A 13,603-nucleotide genomic window follows, 5' to 3' on the forward strand; every position below is an offset into this window, starting at 1 on the left:
ATAAAATATAAAATATAATAAATATAATATGAATATATAATGAAATATAAATTTATAAAATTCAAATAAATATAAATTTAAAGAAATAAGAGAAGATTTCGCATATTCGCAATTAAGCAAAGAAATAAAATAAAATGTCAAAATAATTTTGTATTATTTTTTAATATAAATTATTGTGCGACACTTATATTAATTTTCAAAGTCACGACTTACTTAAGTATGTGACTTACATTTTTTATAATGGTACAGTTACATCTATTGGAATGATATAGCACTCTAAGATTCATCGCATTTTCTCAGTACAAAGAGTAATAATTATTGAGACAATTGAGACATATTTTTGTTCAAAAGGGGCAAGATTCGTAAAAAAAGATAAATCGATTGATCGTCCATTATTAATTAAATGCCGAGTTTATTAACGTACCGAGGGAATTAGCTGGGGATGATGGTCTGCTGCCTGGTGCTGGTCCAGGAGGTTCATTGTCCTCATCGCCTCGAGCATCACCATCCACTAGATCCTTATCAACATCTTTTTGGTCGTGGTCGTTCATCTCCTTGTTGGACCGCAAGGAGTCGCGGTTAGTCGATATCCGGAGCCGTTCCACGCTGGAACGGTCGCTGCCACCACGGTGGAGGAAGCCGCTTCGGTTCGTCGATCCCCGATCCGGGCTGGCGCTACCCGATCGAGAATCCACACTACCTCCGGATCCACCCAGCCGTGTTTTCTCCAAAGCGGGGGCGTACGGTCGGCGAGCTTTCTCGCTCGGACTTCGACAGGGCGAGCCATTTCTTCGTTCTGATGATGAAAATAGGACAATTCTTCAAATTTTTTTGAATAAACAAGAAAGAAAGAGAGAATGCAGTTTAAAATGTCAAGAGAAACTCAAATATGTATAAATAAATATAGACAAATATATATATATATATTAATATATATAAGTATTAAATATTTATTTTTATATATTAAATATTTAATGTTTTTCACGATAGAAAAGAATTTCTATTTTTTAAATTTGTATGCATATATTAAAATTTTCTCTTATTTAGAATAACTGTAGAAAATTTGATCTTCACTTAGTTAAAATATATCAAATTTATGCCAATTACATGAACCGTATTATTTGAATTAGCATTTCTACATTTGATTCGGCATGTTTTATTCAATTAGTTAGTTAATAGATTTGCAATAATATAGCTGCCTATTTGAAATAAATATGTAATTTAAATCATAAATTAAATTAATTCAGCGTACAACAAATTTAACATAACATAATCTAATCGCATTTATTTAAAAGTCACATTAATCTTAAATGATATGGTATGATTCTTGATAGACACACTCATACAAAACTCAACTTGTGAACGATCGCACTCGAATATATTGGGCTAGAATGAGGAAAGAAGTAGCAGCAAATGGAGAACGACTTATATTGGTGCATGAAGAAATCGCTGGAATGAAGCCAGCCTTTATTGGAACGTGCGTCCGACTCGAGACGGATGCAGTGTGCTCGATAAGGTAGATTCAACCGGCGATCTCGACGATGAATACCTCTACGTGAAGCGCATGATCGATTGATCTGATACGATGGGTGCTTCGAATGTGCATTCGTCCCGAATTTGCATCTACATGGGGGTCCACTCTCCCTTAGCGAGTATGTTCGAATCTCTTCTCTACAAGAGAGAAGGGAGAGGAGAGAAGAGGGAAGGAGAAGAGAGAGAGAGAGAGAGAGAGAGAGAGAGAGAGAGTGTATGTGTCAGAGTGGACAAGAGTTGTATAATATATATTAATGTACACTCTTTATCTTTGATCTTCTGTAAATAGATTTTTCACGAACCCGTTAACACATTTCTTGTACCAAAACACAGTATAAGCGAGATTGTGGTACCTAGGAACATAATTATTTTTTTAATAATAACGAGATTTTTAATGTTGGTTATTCAGTTATATTAGTTTGCAACTAAAGTGATATAACTGAGCTGACAACATCAAAAATCTCATTATTAAAAAAATAATTAGAAATGTCTCATGGTACAACATGTCCCCAAGTAGTCTCGCCTACATTTAGCGCCATGCAGTTTAAATTTTTGAAATTTAATCTTGATAGAAAATGTACTTTTTAAAATATTAGCCCTGCGACGAATTAATATCCAACATTATTCGGAATGGACAAACGTGTTAAACAAGACAAAAATTGCAAATAAATAGAAACAGAGAAAATGATGCCCTTGTATCCCACGAAATAACAACTGCAACCTAATAAAGAACTCAGCTCTTATGAGTTGCAATAAGTAGTTTAAAGGCGGCAAATCCTGGCTTCAAGCCGCGGAGAAAATTATGAATCATGGTCGGTCATAAAAGCAACAGCATATAACTGTGAAATATGTAGGATAACTCGCCAGAGAAGTTAAGATAAACGTGGAAATACGAAAAACATTCGCGCCACGCCGTCTTAAAATTTCATTCTTGCGAACTTCTTAAAAAGTCTTATCCGCCGAAGTGTGCTTGCGCAAAGTCGATAACTTTCTGCCCTGCAGCTTAAACGCATTTCCGTACTCGTGCTGTCTTTATGAAAATACTTTGGCGCGAAATAAACTTTCAACATTCAACCTGTGAAGTTCTTCTAAGATCTTGTTTCCTCCTTCAATGAAAGTATTGTACGAAAATATCTTTTTATTTAAAGCTAACGGCTTCTTATGTTACTAATCGCACTTTGAGCTGGCTATTCGCTCTCGGTACTTGTTCAAATATTCTGACTTTTAAATGAGATATACAAAATGTTTCGTAACTGATGAGATACAAAAAATAGAATAAAATTTTTTCATATAAGGCTTTGTTTTCGGAAAAATTGATTTTAAATATTCACCGGCACGTGTGCACTTAATTACGTTTCAAATTAAAAATTGTATATTGTGTAACAGAATAGGATTGCAACAATTTATGAAGTTATAAAATTCATCGTATAAATATCACATTTTATTGTATAATTATACTAATTACTTTAATATTAAATTACGCAATAATAAACACAAATATGAGCAGAGATAGTAGTTTAAGATCCATTAAGTCGAGATACAATTAAATTTCTTGTTTCATGAAAATCGAACGAGCAGTTTGCAAAATAAAAGTTCGCTGAATTAAGGTTCACAGAAAGTTGAATAGAGAAAAATAATTAAATATTAAAAATATAAAAAATTTGTTTTGTTACAGACCTATGGGACTGGCTCGCCGCTCGATAGGGCTGGTTCTATCTTTCCTGTCTACCGGGCTAGTCCGTTTGTCGATGGGACTGGCGGATTTATCACTGGCCGAGCTTCTCTTCTCGATGGGGCTGCTGCCAGCGCTAAGCCGTTTGCCATCTTCCTGTTGAGCCTGTTGCTGAGTCTCGGCTTCCTGGCCGGGGTTCGCGTTGCCACTGGAAACACTGGTTGCTGTACCAGAATTGTTGTTACTGTTAGAGCTGCCATTGCCGGCGTTGTTATTATTCAGTACGATTGGTAAGGCGCCACGAACGTCGCGTAATTCGCCCCGAAGTGTGGCGCACTCGCCCCTAGCGCGTTCCAGCTCGCCATCCAGCCGGGCGCCGGTTGCTGCGTTCTCCTCCACCATCACGCGGAATTTTGCCTGCGAACAAATAATAGAACACATATGTATATATAGATAACAAAAATTAAAAGAAATACAAAAAATATCGCAAGACTAATAAAATTATTAAAATTTGTACGCATCTTCCTATCTATGCTTTGTTTATATTTTGCATGCTATATCTCTCGTACGATAATTCTATTTCTATTCGATGAAAAAGCAAATAATCAATTTCTATATTTATTCCACGTAGAAATAAATTTGTTCATGATGTACCTGTATTTAACTTCTCCGTATTAATCGCGACCAATTTTCTATGCAATAAGTGTATTGAACTTCACTCTAATCTTGAAATAAGTAAGTTTTCATGCAGACGCTTTTGCTCGTTTTGGACTGATGTTCGAGCTAAAATTAACTCGTAAAATTTACTCGTCTATTTATCTATCTCATTTATACGTTCTTGGCCATTAAAATTGCACAGAAAAAAACGCTCCATACTAAATTGAAATTTGTAAAGTGGATAGGTCATAGTAGAATATGAAAGAAAATAAGGTATATGTAGTAAAAATACCAGTTTGTCTTTTCAATCCCGTATATTCCATGTAATTGTAAATAATCTGACATATAAATATTATTTTGATAGCTTATGCCTTTCTTAGTGTTGCAATTTTAATGATCAGAGTGTAAATTTTTAGCATCTATAAATCTGTCTTTTAAATACAATTTTATTATTATAAATTTAAAATGTAATTACAAATACTTGACAATACAAAGTTTCTTCGGCTGTATGAAGATTCAGATACCTTGTCCATTTGCAATTTTCCTAAAGTTGTCAATTAAACTAATGCGTATCAAAGTGCAACAAATACGAGATCAAAGTTTCGACACAAGACGTGTAAGTATTAACAAGTATGTTTGCAACGATCGGCTCGTGCGATTTTCATTGCACATTTATTATTATGTAAAAGAGATTGAAAGTTCTTTACACGTTATAGTGATATCGACTGATGTCGCTTTTCCGCTATTCAGAAGTTTCGCGAGCACGACTTTGTACGACGATACCTTTGGAGTCGCGGCACGAGTCACTAAAATTGCGAAACAAAGAAACGCCCAGAACACGTAGAGCCATATTTCTTTCGTAGCATCGCATTAGAAGTAACCTCGAGGATAAGTAAAATGCTATTTCTCCAGACTACAAAATCAGGAAGGTGGGCGAAGGCTAGGAGAGGCGCGTTTATAAAATCTTATTGCTATATTCTTGCAGATTTTTTCCCGACATTTCAATTGAGGTACTTTCTATTGAGGGATTGAAAAATTCAGGCAATACTTTTATGATTATATTTTATATATTTTTTGCATCTCTTTAATTAATGTTTCACTCGAAGAATATTAGAATTCAAAATAAAAAAGTTTTCGTAATATAGTAATTACGCCTAATATGTCTCATTTTTATTCAATTAATTTTCAGAAATATTTCTTATTTTGAATCTGATCATCCGGTTTCAATGTTGGACTTATGTTAGCAAAAATCGCTTAGGTACGGCATATTGGGTAAAATTATCTTGCATTATTAGAGATTTTAATACCAGATTTGAGATTCTTAAGACAATTCTATGTGTAAATATTATACTTATCGTGTCTTTGATCATTTTTGTTAAGAAATACTTTCTACATCATATCCGCGATGCAGATAATTACGTGCGAGCTATAAGCATTAAATTCAGATTACAGTCGCGTCGCTTGCAAAATTAAAATTTTCTAATGCATTCTCTAATGACGATCAATGAGACTCCACGGATGTAATTCCCAGGAACGCTAATTCACATAAACGATTGCAGAATCCTTCGTGCGAAATAATAGATGACTCCCTCGTGTTCGGACTGACACATGGTTCCGTACGTTGGGATAGGTCGATGATATAATATCGCTCTCGCGATTACGAATGTCGATGATGTATTCAGCGAAAGCGGCCGTGGTAACCGAACGCGGGTCAAGCGTGACTCTTAGCCCTCGATCTCAAATGGAGGAGTCGATAATGCTCGCCGCGAGTTGTTAACAACTTGACTCCATCGTCAAGTTCAGTAGGAAACTCCATGCAACGTTAAACGTATTGATTACAAGATTCGAGTAATTTAAACCGGCGGCTAAAATATCATGTTAATTAAAATTTGATAATAAGTATCAACTATATAGCAAATATATCTCAGGCGTTTTGGGTTATTAAAAGAGCCATAAAAAACGAGGGGAAATTTATCATATATGCATCATATAATCATTCGTAACTGTGGAGATATTTACATCAAAATTAGTGGTTAATGGTGAACACTTTTCGTCAGCAATTGATGTATTAATATTATATTAATATTATGTTATTAATACGTATCAGATCGATTCATTTGTACAATGCATGATTCGAAATCATTATCCGGTTTATATGAATATTGAATTGAGGGATGATGTAGGAAAATATAGAAATTATTTTTATATATATTATTCAAGAAAGATTATTAGGAGACATCTAACTGACATAAATAAGTTAAATTCAAATTAGTTTTATATCGAGCAGAGAGAGGAGAAAGTAAAATTTTCGGATCGATTTCTTCACTAATGCGTAAATTGCATCGTGAATAAAGTGCTGAGAAATCTCGCAGGATACAATCGAAATTGAACGGTTTGCGAATTTAGATAGCTGATCATTACGGTGAACCAGAAGTGCGAACGAAGCCCTCTGAAATCTGCAATCTCGATGCAATCGAAAGCAGTGAAGTGAGCACGACAGCTTTCCAAAGCCGCTCTACGCATGTAAGCGGCTTTCGGTAAGCCGTGCCACTTAATAACACATTGTCAAACGCGAGGATTTCTTATTGCAATTAGCGTGCCACAATCGAGAATGATCCACAAGTTGTAAGGAAGATTCATATGAATGTTGAGAATTCGCTTTTTAACTGCGAAAAGCTTTATTTTATAATGAAGAGCTGAATAATGAATCTTCTAATTTCACTTCAGGTTCGCGCATAAAATATTAAAAAACATTTGAAAGAAGATTTGCGTCATTAATAAACAGCATAGATATCTCTCAAATAGCTTTGTCTTTAATATCTTTCTCGGCAATAAAAATTGTCATACGTTTCTACATTCAACTTTTATTAATTAAAAAATTATTTCATACAGATTTAGAACTTCTAGATCAAGAATATAGTTATATTATAGTTATATTAGGCAAGCGAACGTCTTTAGAAAAAGATTTTGGATTTGATTCAATTTAAAAACGCGAGAAAAATACGGCAATAGTGTTTTATTAAATAAATTAAAATATGACAGAAATTTGTTATGAGAAAAATTGAAATAGTTTTTAAAATTTTATTATAATGCCCAGTTCATCTTAAGACGTTACTAATCGCCGATATTCTTTTCATTTTTACTGTTTCTAAATCAAAAACATAAACTTGTAGTATTGTCATCGATACAATGTTAAGTGTTACTTGCATTTTTAAGTTAGCGACACATGTTTCTGATACTATTTTATTCGGTTAGGTGCTATTTTATTTGGTACTAAAGATTTTAGATCTGGACAAGACCTAATAGATTTCAACAAGAGACGCAATCTGCAATTATCACGAGCGCCAAACTGCGAGCGCTGCCAAGAAAATCTTAGAGAGAAGAATACATAGTACTGAAGAAGACGTGAAAAGCGAAACGAGAGCGGTTGTCAAGAGGGTCATCTTTGGCCAAGTTCCAACGACACAAAAGAATAATGAGAAGAAGAAGAAGAAGAAGAAGAAAGCATCTTGCGGACTTGTTGCATTTCCAAAGGCGTTTCATCCCTTTCCCTTCGAACCGACAACGCTTCGACAACGATCGCATTCACGCCCTTTTCACGGTTGTGAGCCGTCGAAATCGCGACGATAAATTTCCGCTGAATGGAAACGAGCAGTGAACGAAAACCACTGTGCTTCACAACTGTAGAGCAGTTTCGCCTTTAGTACTCGACGTTTAAACACTGCACATACACTCTCTCTCTTTCTCTCTCTCTCTCTCTCTCTCTCTCTCTCTCTCTCTCTCTCGCACAATATATTCTACCACAATGCCGTTAAACCGCAGTCTCTTCAGTAGATCTGTGCAAAGCATTTCAAAGAAAGATCAATACCTTTAGAAGTGACGAGATATTTCTCTCTTAATTGCACAATTTTCAGTAAGAAATTCAAATGAATATAACATTTCCGCAGATACAAATTTTGTTGCAAGAGTTATTCAATATTTCAAATTAGATATCCAACCGGAACTCTGTATAAAGGTTAGTTAACAAATTAGTTAATACTGACTAATTCGGATAACTAAATTATTTAACACTCGAAGGAATAAATTTTCAAATACGGAATGTAAATTATTTAATCGGCGCAATCGGTATTACAGTTGAGTTGGTAGGATATCGGCCGACTGTTTCGGGTTCAGTTCAGCCGGTTATCAGACTATTTTGGGCTGTGTCTGACTATAACAGGTTCCGGGATTATTCGACCGGAGTCACAAACGCCACTGTAAACGCTAACCACGGACTATCGCGTCGGTTGTTTGTCCAAAAGCTCCCGATATTATATGTTTCTCCTATGTTTCGCGGAGGATCGTTCAATTGGGGATGCACGAGAAACAATTTCGCGAACAATCGCTACGAGTGTACCAGCCCGTAACAATTAAATGAATGATCATTAGTCGAATAACTTGTCGTACACGAAACTCACCCTCTGCGACTCTTTATCAGCTCGCTGTAACACGCCCGAAAGCTAATTGAACAAATCTGTTCGCGTCAAATCAGAATTAGGAACCATCATTGGATTGATCTTGCGGAGTTACCGATATTAACAACATTCTCGTATAGTAACTTGTTCTAAAAACTTCTACTTAAAAGTGTGTTCTCTGAACCGTGAAATTGTTGGAAGGTCTTTTGTTGAGTCTTTTTTTTGTATGGAAAAAGGGAGTATCTTACAAGAATGATGATTTCTTAATGCCTCAATTTTTTGTATTAGAAAATCAAATCTCAATTTTTCAAGAAATCAAGTCTCAATTTTTTAATATATTTATTATCACTTTAATCATACTTTTCATGAATAATAACATTTTTATATATCATTAACAATGTAAGGAATATGAATAGATACAATATTAATTTAACTCTGACTTATTTCGTGGGATCTGTGACGTTCTCAACCAAATCATTAATGATCTGGGATCAGCGTGAAACATACAGGGACCAATAGAAGATTTATTAAAGAGATTCATATAGTTAACTAGTTTAATGAGTGATTTTCCTTAGTGGAAGCCGAGATGTTTTCGCACGCAGTGAGATTCAACGAAAGAACAACGAGATACGTTAGCAGAAGGCAAAAAGTGATGTCTGCTATTACCGTGACCGCTGGGAAATAAACGAGGAAAAGAATCTCAGCTTCGAAAGTTGCCAGTAGCAGGCTGCTTCCCAATTGGAAAATCTAAAGACCCGGCCAGAGAATACAAACGATCCGACAGTTCTCGAATGTCTTTCTGCCATTATAAAATAAATTGATGGATATTCTTCGATGGTTAAATCGAATCTCGATGCCAAATTCCAAATTAAGTACTAAAAATAATGGTTGCAGCATTTTGACGTAACTATTTATTTATCTATAATAAATCACAATATATTATAAATTCTAAGAGAAAGGATATAACGATGAAAGTTAATTTTGCTACATATGCGTTACTCCGACACAAATGCCTGACTTTATGCTAAAACGGATTAAAACAAGTTTCAAAGGTGAGTTTGTCAGTACGGCAACTGAATCAGGTTCAGATGACTACATTAGCTCTTAGCACTTTTATTTTATTTATACCACCGGAATATAACCCGCTCAATAATATTTCCGCAAACTTAATTCAAGTAATTTAAGAATTTTACTGAAATCAAGGAAAATCCCGAGTTCCAGGCCGTCTTTCTAATTACGAGCGTAAAGCTCCGGGCATTTGTCCGGGGGTGTTAACGTGGCAAGCTCGACGAGAAAAGGAAAGCGGGGTTTCCATTTCATCGTGAAGTGGCGCATGAAATATGCATAGCTCGATGCATCCGCGATTTTTCACCGGAAAACCTCCCGCCCGCGCTGATGGTTGCTGCTCTCTCTCGGCTTATGCACGTGCATTTCGTATGCTACGTAAATTTACGATGCATAATGGATATAGAATCGAATTACGAAATTTTCATACTCGTGTTTAAAAATTCCATCTTAATTCCTCGATATCTCACAATAACTTCTCGATAACTTAGTAAAACAATAATTTGTTGTTGAAATATTTCTTCGCTTTATCAAATTTCACGATAGAACTTTTTACATTCTTGAAATAACAGCTACATTGAAATAATATAAGAACGAGGCTCTAATATACCTCGTATAATAAAAGTTGATTAATGTACTTAATTTTCACTGTAAATTCGATAATACCGTAAATCAAGTTATAACTTATGCCAGTCATGTTAAAATATTTTGTTTCTGTTTCAATGTGATCTTTTCATGTTTGAAAGAAGGAATTATAAGGGACATACATATACAATATAATAAAGTCAATAGAAATTTCTTTTAAAATTTCCGTATTAATCCGCTGTCGCTAATGGGTATCGGATATCGAATTGTGCCGTCATTGCTGTCTCCAAATTGAAATAGCAGTCGTACCAGTTTTAACTGTGTGCATATTATCCAGCCAAATGCATAAGAGATAAATGCATCGTTCGCATCAAGATTTATTCCGTCTATGAAGGAGTAAAAGTTTTTCTCTGATATACTTTTCCCTCTCGGATGTGTGACGTGGGGTTGGTTATCACTTTGAAATATCTTCGCCACGTATTTTGCATATGGAATGGCCGTTACATATTCTTCCTCAGTGAAGCAATTTCTAGTAAAAGCCAAACTTCAGAGCCTTTCACAATTCTATTGAGAGATTTTCTTTCTCCCAAGTCTCTATTGTTCGTTAATTAAAATCCTCGGCGTCTTTCGTTTGCAAATTACATTTCTCTTACGAACTATTTGTCGACTTTGCGTGAAACTCATTTCGTTTTGTATTTTGCTTTCCTATCAAAAGTATATGAACTTTGCGATCTTTCTATATTTTCTCGTTTCCAAGTTCTTCATCGGAACGAGCTCCGTGTCTGGGCGCTATAACGAAGAAATGAACTTTTAAAAACGGAACCAAGATAAAACAAAGAAAATAAAACCGTCGCGTCATAGCCAACGAGAAATTCTGTGAGCAGTCGGGTGTATTCCCGATGAATGCAAAACTTCGTTTCAAAAGAATTTTATTCTCTTTAATCCTTAAACGCCATATTACGAGAACAATACAGTATATAGCAATCTATCCAATTTGATTGCTTATAACTTTCATAAAAATGAACACAGTGTACAGAACTTTTATTTTTAAAAATGCCAGACATTAAAGCACGGTACCAAACAAATATATGTATTTTTATATTAATAAAAAAGTTAATCAATGGAAAAAGTATTGGAAAAAGGAAGCCGGTTATACCGAAACAAAATTTAAACGTTAAGGCTTATCCTTTTCCTCTCACCTGAGATAATTAACATTAAAAATTAAAAGATAGCTGATGATATTTTTGCCCGTCTAATTTTTTCGATAAAGTGTAGTCAAAGCTGATCAAAGCGTTTATAAAGGAAAGGTGATAGATTCAACTGTCCGATATAGACAGCTGTCAACCGTAGCTCGTTCGCCGTAAGTGCATATATGTACTTAACGTTTTACCTATATCATATGCCATATACTATCCAACTAAGTTAGCTGTATATTTGCGGCGCGGTCCAGCATATGGGTCCCTCATTTGAGAGATCGCATCTTCGTTCACCGGCGAGTGAGAGGGCGATACAAAGTGGCCGCTGCTATCGATGTTATTACTGGTAGACTGGTTGGCTCGATACGATTTTTCCATCTCTTTTATTTTCCCGTCGGAAATTAATGCTATACTTTGTTCGGAAGATGTTTAATTAACGGTTGTCGTACTGCATTGATGTGCCGGATATAAAGTAAGAGAATAAATTGGTGGAGAGAACAATCGCGGTTGCATTTGCCAGGATCGTGGGAATGAGAAGGCAACGAGAAAGCAATGAGAATTTCTTTTATAAAAATTAAAAATATTTAAAGTAGTAAATAACAATTTTATTTAAAAATATAGTTTTCCGATCAAGATACGATTGCGACAATACGAAATAATGCTGCATTAAGTATAGCAATTAGAAATATATAGTCGTTACTTTAATTATAATATCGTTTCACTTTGCTTTATATTTATTTGGGATATAAACCTATAATCTGAAATTAAGTTTTATTCAAGATATTTTTTCATAATTATGCAAATATTTGTCGCGAAATAACATCAGATCAACAATCAAAAAGTATCTTCTTTTTTTATGTGTGAAATAAACCGAATTTACTTGTATAAAAGGAATGACAATTTGTACTCTCACCAATACGATTCGGCTTATTTCCCAACGGATTTTCCGCGGTTACAGCTTCCTGACGCTGCATCGGTGAAGCAAATAACCCTAGCTTATCTCTACTGGGATATTTATGAGAACACATCTCGAACATATTTCCGAAAGTTAACAATCCAATATGTTTATGTGTATACATTTAGAGTGAATAATTTTGTTAATGTTTTCATTACAAATCATTGAAAACAATTTGATATTAAACGCAGGAATATTTGTATTCATCTCAAGTCATTATGTTATTTTATGTATACTTCTCTCTCTCTCTCTCTCTCTCTCTCTCTCTCTCTCTCTCTCTCTCTCTCCTTATTTATTTTACTATTTATGATAGTTTATATATTTTTTATTATTTAATTATTTCTGTTTCTTAAAGAATTTCTGTGCAATCCTTTTAAACAAACTGTTATTTGGAAGCACTTTACGATACGGTCGCAAGTGACTTACATTTATATATAAGAAATATGGTATGCAAGCGACAAGATGAAGTCTGTCACTCGCAAGGGGCGTCGCGGAATGAATTTATCGTGGAAAAGTAAATGGCAAAGGCAAAGGAGAGGCGAGAAAGGCGGATCAAGAGAGGTCGTCGAGTGACCCTTTTTCTCTCACTCTCCAGAGGTATGCAGATGTCGGAGAAAGAAAAAGGACGACAGATCGAGAAATTAAAGTGGACACTGACGGGAATTTGCACGGCGCGCGGAGAAAGATGGAATTTCAACGAACGGGTGCTCTACTACATTTGTGATTATTAATTCTTCTGCTATTGGTTTGAACGAAAATTTTTAAAGAACAATATTCGCTGATAAAAAATGAAAAATTTTTTCGTTTTCTGTAAAAATTTTTATAATTTTTGCATCGTAAACTCACGGAATAAAAAGGGGGAATTTAATACCATCTAAGTGTTCCCTCACACCTACGTGCTTCAGCATGTCGAGCGAAACACGAGAGAGAGGCTTTCCCAGCCAAGACTCAAGGGAGAGCCTGCGAAAGAATAAAAAAGTGACATAGGAAAATAAAAAACCTAGACGAAGGATTTCCTCGACTTATCTGTGTGCAAGAACAATGACAATGTAGTGATTATCAAGTTTGTCCTCACTCGAACAGTGGAAGTAAGATGAATAGATGTGAATAAAAGTAAGGAAAAGTATATAGTAAGATATAAAATGAGAGAGAGAGAGGGGGGGCAGAGAGGGGGGGGAGAGAGAGAGAGAGAGAGAAAAGAAGAAGGAAGAGGAGGAAGAAAGGAAAGAAAAGACATATAAGGAAGAGATAGAGTAAGAATCGTAGATGGTAGATGGAATGTCGTAAGAAGACTACGAAATGATGCAGTAGCTGCGCATTACCGGAAGTAGCAGCCGCCATTCGAATTTATGAAATTGCAATTTTCCGGCCGCCTCGTTGCACCGCGTCGGAGCAATTTGTCTCGCAACGTACGGAGGTAAAAATAATCCAATCCCACCTTCTCTCTCTCTCTCTCTCTCTCTCTCTCTCTCTCTCTCTCTCTCTC

General features: G+C 35.3%; 1 protein-coding gene across 6 annotated transcripts in view; it reads right to left on the reverse strand.

The window, feature by feature from the left end:
- The window catches only part of LOC108746010 (liprin-beta-2), a 141,806-nt gene that overhangs the window by 25,719 nt on the left and 102,484 nt on the right, over window positions 1–13,603 (reverse strand). For all 6 annotated transcript variants that reach the window (XM_018482476.1, XM_018482478.1, XM_018482477.1 and 3 more), the window contains 2 exons: window positions 3,211–3,622; window positions 425–796 (listed from right to left, as the gene is read on the reverse strand). In XM_018482476.1, coding sequence (XP_018337978.1) covers window positions 425–796; window positions 3,211–3,622 — 784 coding nt within the window. The remainder of the gene's footprint in view (window positions 1–424; window positions 797–3,210; window positions 3,623–13,603) is intronic.

The sequence above is a fragment of the Trachymyrmex septentrionalis genome, unplaced genomic scaffold (assembly GCF_001594115.1).
Source record: "Trachymyrmex septentrionalis isolate Tsep2-gDNA-1 unplaced genomic scaffold, Tsep1.0 scaffold16, whole genome shotgun sequence".
NCBI lineage: Eukaryota > Metazoa > Arthropoda > Insecta > Hymenoptera > Formicidae > Trachymyrmex > Trachymyrmex septentrionalis.